The sequence below is a fragment of the Cryptomeria japonica genome, chromosome 1 (genome assembly GCF_030272615.1).
Source record: "Cryptomeria japonica chromosome 1, Sugi_1.0, whole genome shotgun sequence".
NCBI classification, from domain to species: domain Eukaryota; kingdom Viridiplantae; phylum Streptophyta; class Pinopsida; order Cupressales; family Cupressaceae; genus Cryptomeria; species Cryptomeria japonica.
This window is the reverse complement of record NC_081405.1, coordinates 71,537,648-71,564,400: the sequence shown is the minus strand read 5'-3', so window position 1 is coordinate 71,564,400 and position 26,753 is coordinate 71,537,648. Positions and strand designations below refer to the sequence as shown.

Genomic DNA, 26,753 nt, shown 5'->3' with positions numbered 1-26,753 from the left:
GTGGTTGGATGCTACAGTACGGATGTTGTACGGATTTAACAGAAAAAGTGAATAAAACCTTCATTTTCTTGCAATTTCTTGTGTTTTGTTGCTTGAAAGTGATTGATATTTCATGGTATAAGCCTTGGGCAGTCATTAAACATTATAATAAGTGATTTGGAATGATTTTGTAGTAGGTTTTGCTCAGATTTTGTCATTTGTGCTGACTGTCTTAAAATTTTCTGAGTTGTATCATTGGCATTGAAGGCCCAAAATGCAATTTAGAGCCCTTCTATGGATGTAAGGTCCTGTTTCTCATAGAGGAGGCTCTATCTAACATGTATAATATGATCCTAACAAAATAACTTGTAGGATGTGTGGTTTGACAGGTGATCACTGTGAGTTGGATGAAGGAGAAGTGAGTAGGAAGCATAGCAAGCCTATAGCAGCAGAAGATCTACCTTAACAAAGGGGTATTTTAATGATTGGATATGTCTAATATGGTCTAGGAGAAGGTGTATGAACCTTTATTAAGTTGCAGCAGTGCTGGGAGAGTGGTTAATCAAGAAACCCTTGGTTTTGGGAGCCTATTGGTGAGGGCTTTGGGGTTTGCACATTAAACAAGATCATAGAACCTAAAAAATTAGATTTTCCTTGGTTTGGAGTCATAAAAAACTATTTTTGAGAGTTTAAAGGTTGGGGGATAAGTATTTTATATACTTGCTTTGTAAAAGTGTGGGTTTTTGCATAAAAAATAGTCTCAGTCATAGGACAGCAAAGGCATGGTCCAAAACAACCATACCTAATTTTGATATATGTTGTAGTAAGCTGAAAAGGGTATCCAAAAAGATATTTTGTTTTGGAAGTTATTTGGGAAAAATTGGAGAAACTGAATTAATTCAGCCTCAAGTGGGCTAATTGGGCTCTAGGGCTAGTAGCAGGCATAGTGGGGTTTAAGAGTATGGAGAAGTCCTGAAACCTTAAAACTAATTGAAACTTGTTTAATTGGGTTGGAATAAGTGGTTGAAGACACTAGGAGTCATAGTGGAGAGTTGGGTATTGATTTGCCCCTTTGAAGCCTTAAAGTACCTTGGAAACACTAAGCAAATGGAAGGAGTGTGAAGCACTTGAAAACATATTTTCTTGAAGTCACCTAAAACCCCTGACCCTCTACATCAGATTGGTATCAGAGTAGTGAGTATATCTTTTGGGAAGGTTTTGATAAGATGGCACCGAAGAATCAAATGGCTAGGGAAATTGAAGAGTTGAAGGAAGCCCTTGAAAGAGAGAAGAGGGAAAAGAGAGAACTTGAAGCAGCAAGAGAAAGAGAGAGAAGGGAGAGAGTGCAACTATCTGCAAGGATAGAAGCCTTAGAGAAGGAAAGAGAACAACCTAGGGTGGATGAAAACAATGAGCATCTTGATTCACATAATGAGGGAAGTGGGCATGAAGAGCATAGGGAAGAGATAGTAGACCCTGAAGAGAAGAGGTTGGTAAGACTACTAAAGGCAGTACAAGGTGGAGTAATGAAAGGACATGTTGATTTACCTATTTACCAAGGAAGAATGGATAGTGAGGAAGTGCTAGGGTGGATAGAGGCCTTAGAAAACTACTTTGAGTTGGAAGACACGGATGATGACAAGAAGGTGAAATTTGCAAAGGCAAAGTTGAGGGGAACAACATTAACATGGTGGAGTGGTATGCAGGCTGAGAGGATAGCAAGAGGATTGAATAAGATTACAAGTTGGGAAAGGATGAAAGCAATGATGAAGGCACAATTTCTACCATCTGATTTTGCTATACAAACAAAGAGGATGAGACAAAACTTGAAACAAAGAGACATGGATGTGATGCCATACACAGAGCAATTTCATAAACTGAGCATTAGAGGAGGAGTAGAGGATGAAGATGAAAAGGTAGCAAGGTATTTGAATGGGCTGAGATATAATTTGCAGGATGAGATTGGGTTGAATGTTCCACAAACATTGGGAGATTGTTTTCAACTTGCAATAAGGGCTGAGGAGAAGTTGAAGAGAAAACAAGAGAGATAAGGAGGCACAAGAGGTAGAGGATCCATGAGAGGAAGAGGAGGAAGGTCTACAAATGAATCACAAGGACAAGACAATAAGGACAAAGAGTCTACATCAGAACAAAGAGGTGGTTATAGTTATAGAGGAGGAGGTAGATTTGGTAGTGGAAGAGGATCACATGTATTCACAGGTAGGTGTTACCATAATGGGATGAAGCTGATAGAGGCAAAGATAGAAGAGTTCATTTGACATGTGAAGAAGAAGATAAGAAAGAAGACAAAGAACCATTGAAAGCCTATCCTATAACAGAGGGAGATTTTCTTATGATCAGAAGAGGTAAATTGCAGCAACAAACATCAAATCAGGTATCCATCTTCAGGACACAATGCTTGAGTAAGGGTAAGATATGTAAGTTGATTATTGATTCTGGCTCACATGATAATCTTGTTTCATTTGATATGGTTTCTAAGTTGGGATTGCAAACATTTGATCATCCTAATCCTTATAATGCCACTTGGGTTAGTCAAGAGCAACATGTAATGATTAGTCAAAGGGCTTATGTTGATTTCTCAATTGGTCCATATCATGATCAGGTTTTGTGTGATGTTATACCTATGACTTGTGGACATATAATTTTGGGTAGACCATGGCAATACTTGAGGAGGACAATCCATGATGGATATACAAATACATACTTGGTGCATAAGGGTAGTAAGAGATATTGTTTAACACCTTTGCCTTGTAGGGAGAAGTATGAGCATAATGTAATTTGTTTTGGAGACAAAATCAGGTTGTGTGAGTGGGGTAAAGAGGTCAATGATACCGGTTGGAAGAACAAAACAAAGTTGTAGCAAAATAGCAGTCTTAAGGAGCAGCATGGTTGTAGTTTCAATAGCATAAGAGTTGGGGGTATTGATTGCCCGGTGATTAAGAAGAGAGATGTGGTTAACCCTCTGAGTTTGCAAATGATATCAGATCAGAACAGTGATAAGAAGAGGCAAGAAGAGGTGAAGACACAAGGTCCTAGACAAGGGACTCAAAATCAGCTTTTTGATACTAATGTTTTTGGTAAAGTGAGTGCAGGTTGTAGCAGGAGGAAGATTACCTTTGGAGAGTACCTTTTCCCTATTGAAAATCAGAAGACATCATCATTAGGTGGTTGGCACAAGACTGGTCACTCTTGGGACAAGAGTTCTTTGTTTGGTGAGGAGTATGGTGCAGGGGCACTAGGCATGAAGACAACTTGGAGGACACCATGAAAGCATGACAAGGAGGTGTATGGGTCTAATAGACTCAATTATGATGTCTTGAAGCCAATTATGGCATTTTATTGTAATGATCCTAATGTAATGATTAATTGTCCTAATGGACCTAATAAGGCCATAGGACCAAATATAGGATTTCATGGGTATAGAATTGGTAAGGGTCTCAAAGGTGTTTAGAACTATTTGATAAATCATTTTGATCCTTTAGAATTCATTAGGTTGTGGTAGAAGTCCATTTCATAAGAGTTTTAAATTCAAAAATTTGAAAATAGTGGCTAGTGTCATTTTGGGGGGGAAAAGTTAAAAACTTGTTTGTTAAGCATTTTAATCATGAATAACTGATGGATTTCAGTTTGGGAAGTTAGGGGAAGGTATTATAAAACCTTGGAATTCCATTTTGGTGTGGTTGGATGCTACAGTACGGATGTTGTATGGATTTAACAGAAAAAGTGAATAAAACCTTCATTTTCTTGCAATTTCTTGTGTTTTGTTGCTTGAAAGTGATTGATATTTCATGGTATAAGCCTTGGGCAGTCATTAAACATTATAATAAGTGATTTGAAATGATTTTGTAGTAGGTTTTGCTCAGATTTTGTCATTTGTGCTGACTGTCTTAAAATTTTCTGAGTTGTATCATTGGCATTGAAGGCCCAAAATGCAATTTGGAGCCCTTCTATGGATGTAAGGTCCTGTTTCTCATAGAGGAGGCTCTATCTAACATGTATAATATGATCCTAACAAAATAACTTGCAGGAAGTGTGGTTTGACAGGTGATCACCGTGAGTTGGATGAAGGAGAAGTGAGTAGGAAGCATAGCAGCAGAAGATCTACCTTAACAAAGGGGTATTTTAATGATTGGATATGTCTAATATGGTCTATGAGAAGGTTTATGAACCTTGATTAAGTTGCAGCAGTGCTGGGAGAGTGGTTAATCAAGAAACCCTTGGTTTTGGGAGCCTATTGGTGAGGGCTTTGGGGTTTGCACATTAAACAAGATCATAGAACCTAAAAAATTAGATTTTCCTTGGTTTGGAGTCATAAAAAATTACTTTTGAGAGTTTAAAGGTTGGGGGATAAGTATTTTATATACTTGCTTTGTAAAAGTGTGGATTTTTGCATCAAAAATAGTCTCAGTCTTGGGACAGGAAAGGCATGGTCCAAAAAAACCATACCTAATTTTGATATATGTTGTAGTAAGCCAAAAAGGGTATCCAAAAAGCTATTTTTTTTTGGAAGTTATTTGGGAAAAATTGGAGAAACTGAATTAATTCAGCCTCAAGTGAGCTAATTGGGCTCTAGGGCTAGTAGCAGGCATAGTGGGGTTTAAGAGTATGGAGAAGTCTTGAAACCTTAAAAATAATTGAAACTTGTTTAACTGGGTTGGAATAAGTGGTTGAAGACACTAGGAGTCATAGTGGAGAGTTGGGTATTGATTTGCCCCTTTGAAGCCTTAAAGTGCCTTGGAAACACTAGGCAAATGCAAGGAGTGTGAAGCACTTGAAAACATATTTTCTTGAAGTCACCTAAAACCCCTGACCCTCTGCATCACACACTCCCTTCTTGGAATCTCTAAAAAAGGTGAATATTTTTTAGTACCCTTTTGGACAAAGTCATGAATTGGTACTAGGAGAGGTCTTGAGAAGGTCAATTTATGATTGTTGTATTTTGTAGCCTCAAAACAAGGGTTTTGTGAGGGTTTGGCAACTTAGTGTTTAGTAAATCACTCAAAATATTTAAACCTTGTCTCCTTTCTCAACACACGCCTTTGGAAATTTTTTTTGACATGTTCTTCAACCCTGCCCTGCAAGCATAATGTCAAATGGATAGCATACAAATTTATGACTGTCAAAACCTTTGTGACAGTAGTACACTATGATTTTCAAAATTTTGAGTGCTTGGAACTTCACACAACTTTCAATCTTGATTCCTAGTCATCCAAAAACATTGTCAATACTGAAACACAAACACTTTTAGTGGTTCCATTGAACATTAATTCAACCACAAGGTGTCCTTGCATTAAAACCATTAAAAATCCCAAAATAGGGTACTCGCTGCCATGAACAAGAAATTGTTTACTTAAGGAACTTTGCCACTGTTTTGGAACACCAATCATCTTCAAACCATCACAAGGAAGTGTTCAGACATCTTCGCTTTGTTTGACATCACCCAAATTGTGTTTTGAGTCCAAACCATGAGCTTTAAGAGCATACTAGCCAAGTTAGGAAAACTTACCTAGTAAAAGCTTTCATCTACTTTCCAAACAACACCCATAGTAAATTTAGAACATATGTACACTATAAATATGAAAATAAACTTGACTAAGTCCATTTTGGGAGCCCAAACCTGGAAGTAGTCAAGTGAATGCATTTTTTTTATCCCAAAACCCTTGACAGGGCAGCAGATTCATAAAACTGAAAAGATTATTTACAAACAACTTCCAAATATCAAATTGTCAAACCAATTACATGGAGAGAATGAAATATTCAAGAAGTTCTCTTTTTAACAATAACAGTACTAAAATGGCAAGATTTTGTATGAACTATTATTGCCAAGGAGGAAAAGCTATGATCAAAACCAGAAAAGTTTCTCTTTCAATTGGATTTTTGTTTTGAAAGTACAAAAGCCAACCATCTCAAAAAAGAGAAAGGAATTTAAATATTATTTAGAATTAGTTACTAAGTCCTGTATGGACACATAGCAGTTTTGTCTTGTTTTTACAAGAAAATGTCCAAAATGATAATTTTGCACAAGCAAACATAACAACTTTTGTTGCTTCAAGTAGCAAAGTGAGAAACCAAACATATGAAACCTTCCTAGAACATTTATAAATGATCAAAAACACTTCCTAAACATGATCCAACACTTTCCAAAGCATAACTAGGCTTATAAGGCAAATTTCCATTTTTAGCCTTATTGGGCCTAGGAGCACAAGACTGACAACTCAAACCTTACAAGGAAAAACTTGACCTCTCAAACACAAAATGAGATTAAAAAACTCATGAAAAGAATCATAAAAACCTAATACAACATTAGAAACCTATGACAAGACATAATCAAGAAAATACTCAAAAATGGAGAGCATGAGCAAGACTAGGTGCTCCTACACTAGAGAGTCTATCCACTCTTCATCAAATTGGTATCAGAGCCACTTGATTGAACAAAGTGGTGTATGTCAGACCAAGAGGTATATTTAGAAGCTAGGAGCATGCCACCTAAGGCAATGAGTCAAGAGGCCATTAGGAAATTGGTCCAAGACATGCTTAGTGAAACCCGAGAGCAAAACACCAAGAAATGTAAGGGCAAGATCATAGAGTGGGGTGACGAAATTAATGATGAAGATATAAATGTGATAGAAGTGTTGACATAAAAGGAGTTGGAGAAATATCGACAAATCTTTTTAGGTTCCCTTAAATCACTCAACAAAGATAGTCTAGATGGTTTACCGGTCTATAGTGGAAGCCTAAATGGAGAAGAGATATTGGATTGGATAGAAGCTTTGAAAAATCATTTTGAATACAAGGAGGTTGTAGAAGAAAAGAGGGTCAATATGGTTAAGAAAAAGTTGACAGGATCAGCTCTAGTATGGTGGAACATGATGCAAGAAGAAAGGGAACAAACCGGGAGAAATAAGATCAACTCCAGGGAGAGAATGAAGATCAGAATCAAAACTCAATTCCTATCCCTAGATTATGAGGTGCAGATGCACAAGAAGTTCAACAAACTAACTCTAAGAGAAAGGAAGCAAGAAGAAAAATGTGAGAAGGTAGCAAGGTACCTAAATGGCCTTACACAAAACATTCAAGATGAAATCAACATGATGGCACCTAAGACAGTTCATAAGTGTTTTCAGTTGTCTTTGAGAGCAGAGGATGAGATCAAGAGGAAAGGTGAGTTCAATCAAACAAGCAGAGGTGGTAGAGGATTCGGAGGAAGAGGCACCTTTGGAAGGGGTCATAACTCTGGCAAAAATGAAGAAGGCAATCAAATTGAAAATAGTGGGGATAACTTCAGCAAGAGTGGTCAGTTTAGAGGCAAATCTAGAGGAAGAAACAACTAGATTTGGAACTCAAGGAAGAGGACCCACAGTCTTCACTGGTAAATGCTTTCATTGTCATCAAGTGGTCCACACTATGAACTAGTGTCCTAAAAAGACTTTAAGTTCTTATGTAGGTGAAAGGAGAACTCAATTGGTGTAGGAGGAAGACAATCAAAGTGCTACCTCACCAATTAGCAAAGTTGGACTAGTCCTAGATGGAGAGAATCTAATGCTAAGAAGAACCTTGTTGAAGGTACCACGGGCTAAAGAACATACTCAAAGAAACACACTTTTTAAAACCACTTGCAGATCACATGGTAAGATTTGTAAGGTCATAGTGGATTCAGGGTCTACTAAGAAAATTGTAGTAGTTGAGATTGTAGACAAGCACAAGTTGAAAAGGTTGCCACACACCAATCCCTATAAGGTATCTTGGTTGAGAAAAGGATGACATGTGTTAGTTGATGAGGAAGCTTGGGTAGACTTTGAAATTGGAGACTATATGGATAGAGTACTATGTGATATACTACCCATGAATGCATGCCATTTATTGCTTGGACACCTTTAGAAATATGATGTCAAAGCCATACATGATGGGGAGAAGAATTCTTATGTTATCACCAAGGAAGGAAGGAAGTTCCAAATGGATCCTTTGGTTGTTCAAGGAGAAGAAAGACATGTAGGTTCAAGTATTATGTTGTTTAGTGGGGAAGATTTCCTAAAGGTGTTGAAGCATGAAGGGAACCAAGGATGTGCCATTATAGTGAAACCAAAAGAAGAGGCAAAGACTGAACCCAAACCGTTGATACCTCAAGAAGTGAAGACCTTGCTAGACCGGTACAAAGACATTGTTGTAAATGAGATACCAAATGATTTAACCTCATACATAGATGTGAACCATCAGATAGACTTGTTACCAAGAGATACCTTTCCAAACAAAGCTTCTTACAAAAATCCACCTACTCAAAATGAGGAAATAGCAAAACAAGTGCATGAGTTGCTAGATAAGGGGTTGACAAAGAAGAGCTTAAGCCCATGTGCAATACCTACTATTTTGGAACTTAAGAAATATGGAAAATGGAGAATGTGCACTAGCTCAAGGGCCATAAACAAGATTACAATTAGATACCAATTTCCAATTCCAAGAATTGAGGACCTAATGGACTACCTAGGTGGAGCTTGTTGTTTTTCAAAAGTAAATTTGAAATCAGGTTATCATCAAATAAGGATCAGACCTAGAGATAAGTGGAAAATAGCCTTTAAGATCAATGAGGGGCTCTTTGAATGGTTGGTGATGCCCTTTGGGCTCACAAATGCACCTAACACCTTCATGAGACTCATGAATGAAGTGCTTGCTAAGTTTATTGGTAAATTTGTGATTGTTTATCTTAATGACATTCTAATTTTTAGCAAGTTATGAGATGAGCATATCAAACATTTGGATCAGGTCTTGAGGAAGCTACATCAAGAAAAGTTGATGATCAACTTAGACAAGTGTGAGTTCTTCAAAAATGAACTAGCATATCTTGGTTTTGTAGTTTCTCAAGGTTGTTTGAAAATGGATCCAGAAAAGGTAGATGCAATAGTTAACTGGCCTACTCCTACATCAATAGGAGATGTGAGAAGTTTTCATGGATTAGTTTCTTTCTATAGGAAGTTTATTAGAGGGTTTAGCCATGTATGTGCACCTATATTGAACACCATCAAAGGTGGAACGAAATGTTAGTTTAAGTGAACTAGTGCAGCAAACAAGGGGTCTGATTTGTTGAAACAAAAATTAGTAGAACTACCTAGTCTTAGGCTCCCCGATTTCAATCACCTCTTTACTGTGGAGTGTGATGCTAGCAAGTTGGCAATAGGAGCAGTTTTGAGTCAAGAAGGTCATCCAGTAGCATTTTTCTTTGAGAATCTCAATGAGGCAAAACAAAAGCATTCTACCTATGACCTAGAGTTGTATGCCATGGTACAAGAACTTAAGAAATGGTGGCATTATCTACTCCCTAAGGAATTCATAGTCTATACTGATAACCATGCATTTAGCTTTTTGAATGGACAGGAGAAGTTGCACCAAAGACACCTCAAATGGGTTGAGCACTTGCAGGCCTATACTTTTTCCATCAAACACAAGAAAGGAGTCACCAATTAGGTAGCAGATGCCTTTTTAAAAGTAGAAGGGTTCTTACCAACCAATAAGTGCAGCTCCAAAGTGTGGGGTTAAGTGATCTCAAAGACCTATACCAAGGTGACAAGGATTTTGGTGAAGCATATGATGTTTGCACCAAGTTTGCTAATGTTTTTCATATTGCATATTCTGATTTTATGTTAAAGGAAGGCCTTTTGTTTAAAGGACACTTACTTTGCATACCACAGTGCTCTATGAGAGACAATATCATCAAGGAGAAGCATCAAAGTAGCTTAGGAGGACATTTTGGTCTTGACAAGACCTTAGAGCAAGTTGGATGGTTCTATCATTGGGCTAAACTTTAGTCAAATGTTAGAAGATTTGTGGAGGAATGCCCTATATATCAGAGAGATAAAGTTACCTCCAACAATGCAGGCTTATATCATCCATTGGGCATACCAACCAAACCTTGGGAATATTTGAGCATGCACTTTTTTCTTGGTTTGCATAGGTCTCCAAGAGGGTATGACAGTGGTTTTGTCATAGTGGATAGATTCAACAAGATGGCACACTTTGTGCCTTGGAAATGCACTAATGATGCCTCCTACATAGAAGGGTTATTCTTCAAAGAGGTTGTGAGGATTCATGGCTTACTTCTTAGCATTGTGAGTGATAGAGACACTAAATTTGTAAGCCACTTTTGGCGAACCTTATGGAAGAAACTAGGCACAAAGCTTTCATTTTCATCAGCATACCATCCACAATCAGATGGTCAAACTTAATTAGTTAATAAATCCTTAGGTAACTTGCTAAGATGTCTCACCAAACAACATGGACAAGCTTGGGATCTAGTATTGGGTCAAGCAGAGTATGCCTACAATGACTCAGTTAATAGGAGCACATGCCAAAGTCCCTTTGAGATAGTATATGGATATCATCCTAGGGGCATCTTAGAGATTAGAGATCTCGTTTCTGTAGACCATATAAGTGCACAAGGTGAAAACAGTGTAGAGAATATAAAAGCGATACATGAGTAGGTCAAGAAGACATTGCAGTAGCACAATGAGAAGTACAAGGCACTAGAAGATAAAACAAGAAGAGAAGTACACTACAAGGTTGGTGATCTAGTGTTGGCCTACTTGAGGAATGAGAGACTACCCAAGAGACAACATAGTAAGCTATGCATGAAGATTGGACCTCTTAGGGTAATGCATAAGTTTGGCAATAATGCCTATGAGTTAGAGTTACCCCCAAACTTGGGCATCTCACCAATCTTCAATGTATATGATTTATATCCATACAAAGGGTCTTAGACAACTATAAATCAAGAATAAAGTACTACTATTGAATATGTAGAGTGGTTACAAGATTTACCTCCAAGCCAACCGGACACATTGGAATGCATTTTGGATTCTAAGATTGTGAAAAGGGCTAGGAAAGGAGTATTTAAAGACTATTTGATCAAATGGATAGGACTACCAAAGTCAGAGGCTACATGGATGTCAAAGAGAGATATATTACAACATGGTACCACTATTCAAGCCTTATCCACTCAAGAGACTTGAGTTCTTCTTACCCCCGAAGCATGGTGCAGGGGCACTTAGCCAATTTTTATTGTGTTGATTCTAGGAGATTGGAATCATGTTGTTTTGGTTTGTAATAAGGTCAAGAGGTCTTGAGTAAGTGCTCAAATGTTTGTAAGGACCCTAAGAGTTACTGTTTGGGCCAATTTTGGCATAGGAGCTCTTAAGGGTCCTAGGTAGAGCGCTTAGTAGAATAAGTTGTTATTTAGTTAGAATAGGTTGATTTTATATTGTTTAGAGGTTTTTAAGGTCATTTGAATCATTTGGAAGTGACCTAGGTTGGATTTGAGCAAATTTTCTCACCTATGTAAAAAAGTAAAAGTTGCAAAAGTTGCTCATAGAGACTTTGCAACATTTGCACTTTCATACACCAACGACTAGTTGGTTATCATTTTTAGTTAAAAGAATTTGTAACCAAGACATGGAAGAGATAAGGCTTGGGAAAACTGATGAGAATGGCTGGTTGAGGAATTGAAGCAAGGAGAGAAAGTTAAGCCATTTTCAAATTTGAGTTTCTAGCGAGTATTGTTGTTCTTGACTAGTTTTGTATGGCCTGTATGCACTTTCAAGCCCAGACTAGGCCATGGAATATTAGAACAGTCTCTTATATTTCAGTTTTTGGTGGTTTTAAGTTTTAAAGTGTTGTAGTTTGCAAGTTATTGGCATTTAGTTGCAAGCGGGTCATAAAGACCTAAAAAACTAGGGTTTGAGGACTCTATGGCCCTTACCTAGCATTCCATGGTGGATTTCCGTACTGAAGCCTTATGGAATGTTAGGTGGCCTTGTATATTATGTTTTATTTTTGGTTTTAATATAGGGGAGGCTAAACTTCATATTTACCACCATACCCTAGGCTTGGCACGTTGAGTTGGCAAGCAGTGGGGAATTATGGACAGCAGGCCCTAGTTTTGTAAATCCGATGAATGAGATTGAGACAAGGTTGGATTGGACATTATCATGGATGTATAGACCTAAAACAATCACCAGATTCCTTGAGAAATTGTATTGGTGAAGACATTCAAGCAAATTCCTATTTAGTAGGCTTAAAAGAAGGGAATTAGGCCTAGTAAGGGTTAGGAAGGTTAGAGACCAAACCCATGTCCAATTTTGGGATATTGTATGAAACTTCCAAAAGGGTATCTGGAAAGATAAATAGTTCATATGGGTTTTTAGGACTCCTAACAAATAACTGCAAAATACCTTGCCAGTAGGGCTAATTGTACTAGGTCTCCTAGTAGGCCTAAAAGAGAAGATCAGCCCTAAAGCTTGGAATCAGTAACCTCCAATGTCCTAAAGGAAGGGATAGGGTTGGAAAACTAAGGAAAATCATCCCTAAGTGTGTTGGTCTTGTGTGAGTGAAGATCCTATAGTAGAGGGGGTTGGCTCTTGGTTAAGGAGTGAGAAGGTGTTGGGAAGGAAGGTCTCTATTAAGGAGTGTTGGACACTCCCAAAACAAGAGTTGGTCACCTTAATATAAGGACATTGGGAGGGTTAGTAAGAGTGGGCCCTACAACCCTTGGAGGGTTGGAAAGTGTGGAACCATTGGATGGTTCAAAAGATAGCTTGAAGAGACATCAAGAGTTTTGATTTGGTTTTGGTTTTGGTTTTGATTTCCATTTAGTTTCAGTTTTGTTTCAATTTGGTTTTCGTTTTCATTTTGTTTTCCATTTAGTTTAGATTTTTTTTCGATTTGGTTTTGGTTTTGATTTCCATTTAGTTTCGGTTTTGTTTTGATTTGGTTTTTGTTTTCTTTTTTATTTCCATTTAGTTTCAGTTTTGTTTCGATTTGGTTTTGGTTTTGATGTTTCTAAGATATATTATATCTTATAAATTTGATATTTTGTTTTGTTAACTATCTAGATTTGGTTTTCATTTGTAAATTTGTTGATTAGGGTTTAGGGTTAACTGTTGAACAAAATTTCAGATAAAAATTATGAATTTACAAATGTAAAAACAAATTTACTTATAGGCTACTTTAAAAAAAAACTAAAATAATACCAAAAAAATTTAAATAATACTAAAAAAAAGGAAAAATATACAAGAAAATTACAAAATGTGAAAATGGATGATTGAATGCATACCTAGCATAGTGGTGGAGGCTTGAATGGAGTCCACAGCATGGGGGCCCATTTTTTATCTCCTTTTCTCACTTCAGTCGCAGGGTGAAAATGACAAAATCCGCCCGATAAAAAAGGGTAAAATATGATTTAGAAACGAGGGCCCATATTTTAAAAACGGGCCCCCATTTTGTTTGAAAGCAGGCCCCCATTTTAGAACAAAATGGGGGTCCGTTTATTTTCGCCTTGGGCCCCCGTTACCTTATGGCTCGGGGGCCCGAAGCAAATACGACCCCCCATTTCTAAGAGCGCGTTTTCCAACGTGCAGACTTTCATGAATTTGTGACTCATTACCTTGCACTTACCTGTATGTATATACATACATACATACATACATACATACATACATATATATAGTATACATACATACATATATATATAGTATGTGTATATATATACACATATATATACATATACATACATACTTATACACATATATACATGTATATATGTACATATATATATATATGTACATATACATACATACTTATATACATATATACATGTATATATGTACATATATATATATGTACATATATATATATATGTATATATATAATGTATATATATACATGTATATATATATGTATGTATGTATGTATACATGTATATGTGTGTATGCATATGTATGTATGTATGCATGTATGTATATATATATACGGGTCAGTGCAAGAAGATGAGTCCACTTTTTGGCCAAAAAGTGGAAGTGTTTTCCCTGATTTTCAGATTTTGTTTCATTTGAGCTTCAATTTTGAAATACTTAGATATTGAATCTTGAAAAAAGTCAATAATATAAAAGATAGCCCTCAGAGTTTACTTTCCAAATATGTAATTTATTTTAATACCCACATAATAAAAAATAACTTTTTGAATGGAGTTCTGAAAACCATGTTTTAAAAATGCATGTTTCAGGACCATACCATGCATGTGTATGACCCACACTTTTTGACACAATTAAAATTATTTTCTCAAACCATTTTGGGAAATGGTTTGTAACACACTGAAGATTGATGAGCATATTTTTCTATATTTTTTTTCAATATTTTTCTTAATTAATTTTTTAATGGCCGTAATTATCTTTTTAAAAATTTGACGTGTACGACCCACATAATTTGACGTAAACTTAACATTTTTTGATTTTTTTTTTTAAATACAAAATAATTTTGTGTAGATTGATGACAATTTTTTTTCCAAAATTCATTAAAATTTAAAAAAGTTATTAAATTAACAAAATTAGTTAATATTTCAAATTTATGTCCCCGATTTAGTATAAATTAAATGAAAAATAGTTAAAATAATCAATTTTTAAATAAATTTACATATTTAGAATCTAGATAGTATAATCTGAAAGTGGTTTTAATTTCATATAAAAATTCTCTGATTAGAGGCACGTAAACTATTTCAGAAGTTCATATATGTGCTTTCATTCATGGAGATTTAAATTTGCAGGTCCATGTCTTAGGTGTCGCCATCCCAGGCCTATCCTGGGCCTAATCTCGAGCCAAGTGGCGGGTTGTGGAATCAACTTCCACAAAACGGGCCCCCGTTTTCAAATAAGGGCAACTTGTGGAAAAAAAGGAAAATTACGATTTAGAAACGGGGGCCCGTTTTGTTTAAAAGCAGGCCCCTGTTTTAGAACAGAATCAGGGCCCATTTATTTTTGCTTCGGGCCCTCATTACCTTTCGGCTCGGGAGCCCGAAGCATAAACGGGCCCCCGTTTTTTGAAAACGGGCCCTCGTTTATAAGAGCACGTTTTTCAGTGCATGGATTTCCAAGAATTTGTGACTCATTACCTTGCACTTGCCCATACATATACATACATATATATATACACACACACACATATACATATATATGTATATACATACATAAATATATACATACATAAATACATATATATACATATATATATATATATGTATATGTATGTATACATATATATGTACATGTATAATTTCTAGCTATACATATATATGCATGTATATATGTGTATATACACACATGTACAACTTCTAACTATACATATCTATGCATGCATATATGTACATATATATACATGTATATATACACATGTATACATATATATACATACTGATGTCATGGAAATGGGGACAAGGCAACAACAATGTTCAATGTTAATAAGTTATTTTCAACCATAAAACCAAAACAAAGAACTAAAAACCATTCCAAACATATCAAAAGAGATTTCAAAAAAACATGAAAGAAGTTTAACAAAATAAAAGAAAGGAGAAGAGCCTCCCTAAGATGCTTCCATGATGCCTTTTGATGCTTCTCCCTTGTTTCTCCCCTCTCCAAGTCCCAAATGAGTGTAGCTCTCAGCTTTTAGCACTAGCCATGGATGCTATATGGAGATTCAAGATGGTTGGATGTGATAAACAAATGCTATGCAAGTGTAGATGGTGATGTTATGAAAAAGCTCTATGCTAATACCAGTATAGCAACAATACTCTAATGCTTCCTTCTTTTCTTGAGGAGAAGGGTTCTATTTATAGAAGAAATTGGAAAATGAAGGGTTAAGATTGAGCACTCTTAACAAGGGTTAGGATTGAAAGATATTCAATCCATGTGAGACTTTCAACCCAATCCCATGTTGACAAGTGTCACAATGAGGAGGCTTGAGAGGAGAGATAAGAAGCATTAAATGCTTGAGGGGACATGATGGTTACTCTAGGGGATTGGGTTAGGGTTAGGTTAATGGATATTCCTTTTATCTAAGGGATAAATGAATGTGCAAGGGTTAAATGGTTACCTTAGTCAAAGAAATAAATGCTTTGAAGAGACTCATGAGTCAAAAGGATGGTTAAGTTAGAGGAAAGTCTCTAACCAAGGGTAAAAGGTGAGTTAACCATAAATGGTTATGTAAGAGCCTTTAATGGTTTGGAAGACTTTAGAGGTTAACCATTTGAAGACATAAAGTCTTTAATGTTTATTGAAGACTTTGGAGGTTTTTGAAAAGTGACTTCCTTTTATTTAGGAATGTGACAATGATTAGGATAGGATTAGACTAATTAGAATGAGTTAGAAGAGTGTAGAAGGGAATTAGGCATGCAAGTGGATTTTGTAGGAGAATGCAAGTGGGAGGAATTTTGGGATTTTCAATTAAAATAAAATCATTTATTTCAATTAAATGGTGTAATTTGCATTTGGATAGATATTTAAATAAATCTTAATTTATTTAAATGTGAATGTAAATTTTGGATTTAAATAATTATTAATTTATTTACATGAGAAAAAGGAAGATAAAGCATTTAAATGCTTGAAGTTTTTGAGGGAAACCATTAAAGGCTTAAGAAAACTCTAGAAAGAAGCCATTAAGTTTGAAGACTTTAAGGGAAACCATTAAAGTCTTAATAAGACTTTAAGGGAAGCCATTAAGTTTGAAGACTTTAAGGGAAACCATTAAAGGCTTAAGAAGACTATAGAAGGAAGCCATTGAGTTTGAAGAATTTAAGGGAAACCATTAAAGGTTTCAAGTGGGTGAGGATAAATAGGATTTTAAATAAATTATTTATTTAAAATAGTTGTCCAACTTGCATTTGTAGGAAAATACAAGTGGGTGGAGGATAAAGGTGATTTAAATAAATGTTAATTTATTTAAATGTGATAGATGAGATTTTGGGGGATTTAAATAAATATTAATTTATTTAAATGTAAGAGAAGATTTAATTAAACAAATATGATTTATTTATTTAATTAATGGTCTGAATTTGGTTAAGTGAATTAAATTAAATAAATTGAATAATTTATTTAATTAATAGGAGAAGAGGGTTAAGATGAATTAATTAAATATTAATTTAATTAATTATTGATTGATGGTTAAATAATCAAATAAATACTAAATATTCATTTAATTAAGTGGACAGATTTATGTGACTACACATACATGTATATATATGTATATATAAATATATATACATGTATATGTATATATATATACATATATATTTATATGTATATGTATGTATATACCATTATAAACAATACTATGTAAATAAAAACTTGTAAATTCAATAACCGAAATAGTAAAAAATGCACCAACCTAGATGATTTTTTGGTTGCACTGGTGAGGGGTTCATATGTTTGTAGGTTCACTTGAGCCGAATGTCATCGAAAATGACAGTATGACTATCATTTTTTACAGTTATACCTTTTTTTTTTAAACCTAAATAGATGAGATTGATCAAAGGTAATTGTTGATCGAAGCCATTAAAATATAAAAAAAAATGGTTAATAAAACCTTAGATCAAAGGTATTTTAAAAAAATAATGTTCGATCAAAGGCTATAAAATTTTAGTTTTGGACAAATGAGTAGAGTTTTTTCATCCAAAAAAGTGTAACCCACTATTCTGGGTTCACCCAATTAAGGCTACAAAAGATTTTAAGAGGATTTTGATTTATCCTCTAGAGAAGACAAACACTAGAACTAGTCTAGAAGGGAGTTCACATGGTGTAAGAAGCAATGGTGTTGATCTAGAAAAAAAAATAGAGGAGTAAACAAGTGAAGATGTTGATCCAAACAAGAAAGGTGAAGAAGTAGGCCTAGGAAGTAGTTTGAATTATCAGATGAATATAGATAAGAATGTGGAAAAAGTGTTATAGGAGAAGGAGAAAACAAAGGAGAAAGAGTAGACAAAAGAGAAGAAGGAGAGGAGTATGGACAAGGACAAGGACAAGGACAAGGGAATAGAGGAAGAAATAAAGAGTATGTCTAGTGGATAATCTTTTGAACCCTTCAGAGATTCTATATTAGAACTATTATAGTTGCAGATGAAGTTTGCACTGGTGGTTATTGTTGAGGTACTTCAGGAACCTATATCCCAAGGTCAAATGGACCTTACTCAATTGTCACCCCATCACATGTTACCTCTTAGTGACATCCTCCATCACACAAAAATGAAAGAAGTAAATATCATGTCTCAGGTGGAGTGCACAGAATTGATCAATGACACAATAAAGTTTTCTTCATGAGAAAATTTTGGAGGTTGTGCTAGACAAATCTATAAAGTGATGCAGAGAAACTATAGGTTCCTCTTAAGTGTTTAAAAGACCCTACTTATAAACTAAAAGTAAAAAAAATTGAAGGATGAAGAGAAGAGAGTAGAGGATAAGAGAGTAATGGAGTTAGTAGATAGGTGCATTGATGCACACAAGTTGTTGAAGGATATTTTAAGTGTGTTTCAGAATAGTGTGAATGATGTAGCGATTTTTTACCAGTCATATCATCAATGGAAATATCCACTAAGGAGATTAAAGATCAAATAGATATTGTAGAATTAGAGATTGTACAAATTTATCATTCCATGGATTTTAAGAAGGATGTGGATAGAAAAGGTAGAGCTCAACTAGAGAATTTATACTTAAAGATGAATATACTCAATAATCAAAGGAAGGAGATAATGAAACAATTTGGTTTCCTAAGAGTTGTAGTTGTTATAAAGTTCACCAATATGGTGAAGTTGCTTGAAGACTCTTAGAAGCTAGAAAGGTCAATAATATTTTCGGTTAGCTACAAAGAGGCACGAGATCTTCTATTGAAGATTGAGTGTCAAATTGTATTGTTGGACTCTATAGGAGAAGAATGGAAGACTACCTAGATGCAACTCAAATTTATTCATAAGGGCATCATGCCTTTATCTCTACAAGGTGCTTGAGTTCCTATTGATAAGATAATTTTATTCTTGTATATATGAAGATAAGTAGATGGTGTTTTGGATTATAGTTTTGGCTTTCAATTGAATTTCATTTTTTAGGATTTTTATAGTTATGAAGAGTGTTGTTTAAATCTTGTAGATTGAGTTGGTGTTAAGTTTGGAAGATACCTTTTGTCCTTGATGTCAAAGGGGGAGTGAATTTGGAGTTGGCACAAGTGTTTCAATCGATGAAAAAGGAGGAAATTGTTGTAGATATGAGTTTGAGTTTTTATTGATGTCAAACTTATTGATTTAGATATGTAACTTGTTGATATATTTGGTTTGAATGTGGTATGGAGTAGTGCAGTAATAGTAGATTTTTTCAATGGTCGTGGTTGGAGATTAATAGTAGCCACTTCAGTTGTAATATAGTTGTTCTAGAACTTTGGAGATGATATTAGTGGTCCACAACTGGCGATTGGTTAAGTGTGATTGTTTCACTAAACAGTCTATTAGAGTTCATTCATATTTTTGGTCTAGATTATGGCACATATGTTTCATCAATTCTTGCGCTTGGAGTATGATGTTGGTGGATGTAAATGCATGTTATATCCTAGTCTTCAAATTCTCATTTCTTCTATAGTTGGAGCTATGTTGATATAAGTTTAGGATTTTGTAGTGGCAAAGTGACAGTGTACAAGAATGCCTTGCATTCCTTTTCTTTCAAGTATTTTTGAGATGTGGTTTGATGATTTGGATTTTTTGATATTAGATGAATATATTTGAGTATCCACAAGTGGTTTTAGTGCTCCACATTATTATTTAAGTTGTGTTAGTGTCTTAACTATTTTATCATTTGGAGCCGACCTATGATGTTTTGGTCCATGCAGTAGGATGCAAAATCATAAGAGTTAATTTGGAATGATTTGGAAGGTATGTTGACATGGTGCAATGCCTCACACATTTCATTTTTCTTTCTACATTGGCTGGAAGATTGTTTTTGGGCTGACTTTTTTAATCCTAAATGTTACATCTAATTAGGCTAACCTAATTGATGTTATTTTGACTATGAATGGTATATAAAGAATTAAATCATTTTGGAGATTTATGATGAGTAGTATGTATTGCATAAAGTGTATGTGAGTTTGACCAAAGGTTTCAAGTACAGTAGAGAAGTAATGAAGGCAATGTCAGATGTGTTTTAATTGTGAATTACAATTAGTATATAAGTGGATGTTGTTGCCTACAATCATAATGATTTTTCTCTCTCAAGTATAATATATCTTTCCCTAAAGAAGGGATCTTTAGTGTTCACAAGTCTTTTATGTAATTTGCCCTGATTTTGTGTGCCTTAGTCTTGTAGGTCCATATTAGGGGAAATGAACTCCTTGGCCTTGAACCTAAAACATTGTAACATATTATTTCATATAGTGGGATATTTCTCATCACGGTTTTTACCTATTGGGTTTTCCACATAAAATCTTGGTGTTCCTATGTGATTATTGTTGTGTTTTTCAATTCTTGACTTCTACACATGTGGTAAATCAAATGAATGATAATTCATTGGTTAAATTGATTGAGTTTTAATATATGTCGATTCACTCCCCCCACTTCTTAGCGTCTAGAACTATTCAATAGTGAAAAATATCAACATGAAAGGGGTTGCCAAGTTGATAACCTTGATACCATGTTGAAGCACCCACGAACAACTTGCAAGCCAAAAACACTTCTCAATGCCTTGGGAAGCAATTTGTAGATGCGATTTCACCAATGTGTGAATAACTTAACCAATGATACAAAACGTATAAACATCCCATATAAATAAGAAATGTGTGATTAGGTAGAGATAACTACTATCTAACTACCAACAAAAAATATTAAATGCACTATGGGCAATACTGAATACTATATAATTAATATCAAGTAAATTTAAGTGTATGTGAGTGGAAAAAAACCATCTTGTGAGTTTATTATGATATCATGTAGGTTTTCAAATTTATTATTAGATGTTACTTTCTATGTGGCTTTTGTCCTCTAAGAGATTTTATATGGCATTTTCTTAGGTTAATGACCTACTTTTGCCATTTTGGTTCAAACTAGGATTTTCTTCATAGTTTTCCTTTAATTCATTTTATAAAGGAGGATAAATATAATGATAGTTTTTAGGATACTTGATATCTTAAATATTGAGATAGCTATAGTACTTCACTTTGGAATTTTGATCCAGATCCCATTTGATCAAGCAATTATAGTTGTGGGCATGCTTGTAGTCTACTCATTTTAATTCTTGATAATGAATTTTAATTTTTAATAATATTGAGCTTATATTTATCCTAATATCCTACATTTATTTCCCAATAAGATACATAAGTCATTGATGGTTATCTAGATGCAACCAAATGAGATATCTTATTTTGTTTTGTGATATCTTCTATGTAATTGTTTTGTAATATCTTCTATGTAGTTGGGATTTCATATGAAATTGTCTTCATTATCTTTAAAATTCTGCACTTAGGAGTGACGTTTCATAGTTTAAGATTTTATGATTGAAGCAAATCTACAAAAATGTATGCCAAAAGCATGTGGATATTATGCTTGTATAAAATATCTAGATACACTTCCAAAATCTACAAATTCAATATTTTAATCTTATTTACAATATTTTAATCTATACATTAGGAAAAGGAAAAAAAAACCTAATTCCTGTTTCATGATCATGAAAACAAATATTTTCTAGGTATAACGCCATGCAACACTTTACAGAAAAGGTCCATCAACCCAACCATGTAATTGTTGGCAAACCATCTTCCTCTTCCGTGAGTAAAGATTTGGAGGGTGGGCAGTAGACTTTCTCTTCTCTTCTGTGTGAAGAGTCAACCCCAAATCTCACACCAACCTAAACCAGTGTTTTACACCACAAAATAAGTAGAGGGAGAAGTTGTGTTGCTCAACACCACGGGGCTCTTGCCTTTAATAACTATGTTAAACTAAACCATTGGAAGTCGTCCATCTCCACAAATGTCTCCCTGCCACGTTAAACGACACCTTCTCTTCTTATTTATTTCACTCAGCGGTCCACCAACAATCTCTTACTATAAGACTGGTGCATTTTCCTTTTGTTTCCCTTTGCTTTTACTTCTGAAATGGATCCAGCGTTGGCATTTAGGCTTCTCATTCTACTGGCTTTACGTGCCCCTCCATGCAAGGGGAATCCTATGAATGTCTCCTATGTGTCCTCTCGTCTCAGGTATTTGTTTAGTTGCCCTTCATATCATTCACAAGGATCTTGGTTTAGTTTGTGGATGTTGTAGCTTTAAAAGTTCTTCAATTTTATAAATATTTAGTTCAGTTATAAGTAATTTTGGTTGAAGAGAATTTGTAGTCAATGTTGTTAATGTTTGGTGGTAGATAAAATAAATAGAAGTTATTTGATCAATGAGTTCTTATAGATAAGTATATGTTTTTTAATATATAAAAGAAGAAATGAGGGTGTATTCTCGTTATAAAGAAAGGTACAAGGATAGATAGACAAAATATCTACAAAGAATAGAATGAATTTAGATAAAAACTAACATAAAAGGTTGTAAGAATGGTACATACATAATAAGGAAGTAAGAGAAGGTAAGACATGTTGGGGAAGTATTTCCTCCCTAGAGAGAATATTACCATAGATGGAATATCTAAAAACGAATAGAAGGAATTTAGATAAAAATTAACACAAAAGCTTATAAAAATAGGACATACATAATAAGGAAGCAAGAGAAGCTAAGACATGTTGGGGAAAGTATTTGCTCCCTAGAAAGAATATTACAATAGAAAAAAAATCTAAAAAAAATAGAATTAATTTAGATAAAAATTAACACAAAAGCTTATAAAAAATGTCTAAAAAATATTTGATCTCTAGAGAGAATATTAACTTGGACAACTTCTCACAATAGTAACATTCATTTTTATAGATAATCTTACTTTTCATATTCTTTATATTGATAATGTGATATTATTATCGAGGTACCTGCCTTACTATTATAATAGTTAATTGATTTAAATAAATATATTTCTTTTCTAGTCATATTTTTCTTAAAACTTTAAAATAAAAATAAAATGTTCTATAACTATATATAAATAATTATCTTTTTGTTGATTCAATTTTTAAAAAGTGATATGTTATAAGATTTTATTTCTATTACTTAAAAACTCTTTCTATTGAACAAGCTTAAAAAATAAGAAACAGTTATTGAATCTTAAAGATTACAGTTTGTTCATTATCTCATCGCCTCAAATGAATTTAACAACAGTTCTCATATATGAAAAGTTAAAACTTTAGTTATGAACATCCAGCCATCCATACTATTGTGCATCCAAATGGATGCATAGCTGTTTCCAAACCCATACACTCCAAGTTTTGACTGCTTTAGAATGTTCATATAAAATCACATTGACTTTTACAATATAATCCGCCTATTAGTATGATTCTCAGATGAACTACTTACAGAACCAAAGCTTACAATATGTTATTTAGACTCAAATCCTTAGATCCTGTAATGAATTATGAATCTTGGATTGCAGGCCCGGATGGAATGGTAGCGACGACAGAGGATCTTTGAGAGGAGACAACACCAGAATAATGAATGAAATCGATGCTTGCTGGAGAAACGATCCAAATTGGGCGGCCCATCGCAAATCATTAGCCGATTGTGGCATTGGCTTTGGAAGCCGTGCAACGGGAGGCAAGTATGGCGAAATATACATCGTAAGCGATGAAGGGGACGATGCAGTAAATCCAAAGTACGGCACCCTTCGTTACGCAGTGATTCAAACCAGGCCTCTCTGGATCATCTTCAAACGGGATATGTTGATCAAGCTTAAAAGCGAGCTGATTGTCAACAGTTTCAAGACTATTGATGGGCGAGGAGTAAATGCGGAGATTGGACATGGAGCATGCATCACAGTGCAGTTCGTTAGTCATGTAATAATACATGGTCTCAACATACACGACTGTGTTCCTGCCAAGCCCGCCATGGTTCGAAGCTCACCATCTCACGTTGGTCACAGACTTGCTACAGATGGAGATGCCATCGACATCTTCGGTTCGAATAACATCTGGATTGATCACTGCACCTTCTCGAATTGTAAAGATGGGCTTATCGACGCAGTACACTCATCCACTGCAATCACTGTTTCAAACTGCCACTTTTACCATCATGATAAGGTGAAATAAGATTGCTTAGCCGACCGACTATAAAACTCCTTTATTTTATACATAATGTTTGTGAAAAATATTACGTCTAGTTTTGGTTTAAAATGTGTGATATCTTTTCATCATCAACATTTCAAATCATATATAATTAGTTAGAGAGCAAATCATACATAATTAGTTAGAGAGCGATCCATCATCTGGATGAAAGAATTAGCTAGAGAGCAAAAAGTTTAGTAGTATGATCAGAAACATTGATGATGAAAAGGTATCACACACAGTTCAAATCAGAAGTAGAAAAATCTAACACAATGAAATTGTGAAAATTACATGACTCTAATGTGCATTTTATTTTTCATCCACAGTGAAGATCACAATTCAATTGTATAAGTTTTTAGTCAATTTTTTTCCTATGTTTCAATTGTATATTTTTTAAATCAAATATTTTTTATATTTCATGATTAATTATTTAGAAGAATCCATCTATCTCTCATAGCTATGGTCTGCTTAACACTCATCATCTTGAAGAAGTTCTGTAATTAAAAACATATTCGAGTAAGATATGCAACCTTTCAAGAAGTCCTAATACTTATATGTAATGAATGTTAAATGAACTAATGATTTTTTAAGAAAAATAAGTTTGTTTGAACTATTAATCATGAAATAAAATTAGATGGTAAGAATTGGATAAACCATTTATAAGCTAGAATGTGTGAGATAAACTTTTTAACATGACACAAAACGATACGAATCCAAGGATTTGGCTCAAACACTATGCAATTAAATCTCATAGCAATATGATGATTTGAAATATTGTGAAACCTCATGGTCATCAATGAGAATGGGATTTGGTTCTATGCAGGTAATGCTGCTTGGCCACAACGACGGCTATAACGCTGATAAGATTATGAGAGCTACGATAGTCTTTAATCGTTTCGGCCCAAATTTAGTTCAACGGATGCCCAGGTATAAAATAGAAACATATGACTAACATAGAATGAAAAAAATGGTATTTCGCCTTGTTGATTAGATTTACAACACGGTCCTCAAATATTGTGATTAAGTTATGATATTTTCCATTGTGGCAGGGGACGATTCGGTTACTTTCACGTAGCCAACAACGACTACCATGCTTGGGAATCGTATGCGATTGGAGGCAGTGCAAATCCAACTTTCAGAAGCGAGGGAAACCGATTCATAGCATCTGATAATCCCTACACAAAGCAGGTATTCTCTTGAATCTATTCACCCCTTGCAGTTATATTTTTTGCAGTTTTCCTTGACGTGTGCATCTGCAGGTAACGAACAGGGAGGCAGGCGGAGGGTCAGGGTGGAAATGGAGATCAGTTAATGATATGTTTGTGAACGGGGCATATTTTGTTCCGTCTGGAAAGGGGACGTGTGCTCCATATTATTCTTCGAATGAAAGGTTTAAAGTGTATGAAGCTGCACTGGTTCCTTTTCTCACAGCTGATGCAGGTCGTCTGAAATGTCGCGTGGGATACCCTTGCAATTGATGGCTTTGTCTCAAATCCATTGGAAGAAAAAACAAATTGAATTGCTTCGTGATCAAATGATACGAGGGAAAAATTATATTATTAGAAATAAAAATTATAAGTTATAAAATTATGTAAGTGAGAGGAATTATTAAATATTTTAATATTTATAAATAAAATAAACATTTTATTGTATGGATTGAAGCATTATTGTTCTATACTATCCCATGATCTTTATATTTTGCAGGGAACAATGAATAAAATCATAATCTAATATCCATAAACAAAACAATCATCTTATTGTATGGATTGAAGCATTATTGTTTCATACTATCCTATGATATTTATATTTTGAACGAACAATGAATTAAATCATAATCTAATATCCACAAACAAAACAATCATCTTATTGTATGGATTGAAGCGTTATTGTTTGATACTATCCCATGATCTTTATATTTTGAACGAAACAATGAATAAAACCATAATCTAATATCCATAAACAAAATAATCATCTTATTGTGTGGATTGAAGTGTTATTGTTTCATACTATCCCACGATCTATATATTTTGAATGGAACAATGAATAAAACCCAATTATTTTACTAATGGGAGTTAAAATAATCTCCACTTGAGTTCCAAAGTTTTAGCCTATGATCCAATGAAAAAAGAAATGGAGATATTAGAGATAAGATTGAACAAAGTGGGAAACACGAGTTGGTGTGTTGTTGATGTCGACGAGAATTTTCTTTATAGTTGTATGTACATACACAAATTTAAAAATAGTAAAAATAAATAAATAAATAAAAACAATGATAAATAATTTTTGAGGTCTTAAATGGAAACAATTTTTAAAAATATATTTTTATGAGAAAAATATTAGAAAATAGAATGAGATAATTATTTTAGTTTTAAAAAATAGTGTTTGAAAATTATTTTGAATCAAATTTAAATTTTATTTTGATTATTTTTTTTTACTCTTGTTAGAAAAGTGAAGGTGAATAACAATAATAAAAAGCAAATCTATTATAAATATGATCTAGTAGTGTTTATCCTATGGGTATTCAAATCAACAATAAAAGAAAAATAGAAAAGAAAAGATTGGACACATAACATAGTGTTTTATGTGAAGAAATCTCTTAAGAAAAAAAAACTCCATAAAACAAGAGATGAGTAGCCTGTGGATTAAAATTCCTCAACTATAAAATCCCCTATTTATTTATTGTATCAGTAAAAAATAAATTATCACTATTGATTAAACCTCTCATCCCTTGTGAAT

At 34.3% G+C, this 26,753-nt stretch overlaps 1 protein-coding gene across 1 annotated transcript; it reads left to right on the top strand.

The window, feature by feature from the left end:
• Positions 1–21,927: 21,927 nt before the first annotated feature.
• Positions 21,928–25,495, top strand: LOC131040353 (putative pectate lyase 2). Its single transcript, XM_059208229.1, has 5 exons — positions 21,928–22,031; positions 23,351–23,993; positions 24,841–24,944; positions 25,067–25,205; positions 25,277–25,495. The coding sequence occupies exons 1-5, from the start codon at positions 21,928–21,930 to the stop codon at positions 25,493–25,495; spliced, it is 1,209 nt and encodes a 402-aa protein (XP_059064212.1).
• Positions 25,496–26,753: the final 1,258 nt, after the last annotated feature.

What these genes read in the sequence shown, in the direction of transcription:
- LOC131040353 (XM_059208229.1), top strand. Translation starts at nt 21,928, where the DNA reads ATGGATCCAGCGTTGGCATTTAGGCTTCTCATTCTACTGGCTTTACGT. An exon ending in TTAGTTCAACGGATGCCCAG is followed by an intron (nt 24,945 to 25,066) that starts GTATAAAATAGA and finishes CCATTGTGGCAG; the next exon opens with GGGACGATTCGGTTACTTTC. An exon ending in ATAATCCCTACACAAAGCAG is followed by an intron (nt 25,206 to 25,276) that starts GTATTCTCTTGA and finishes GTGCATCTGCAG; the next exon opens with GTAACGAACAGGGAGGCAGG.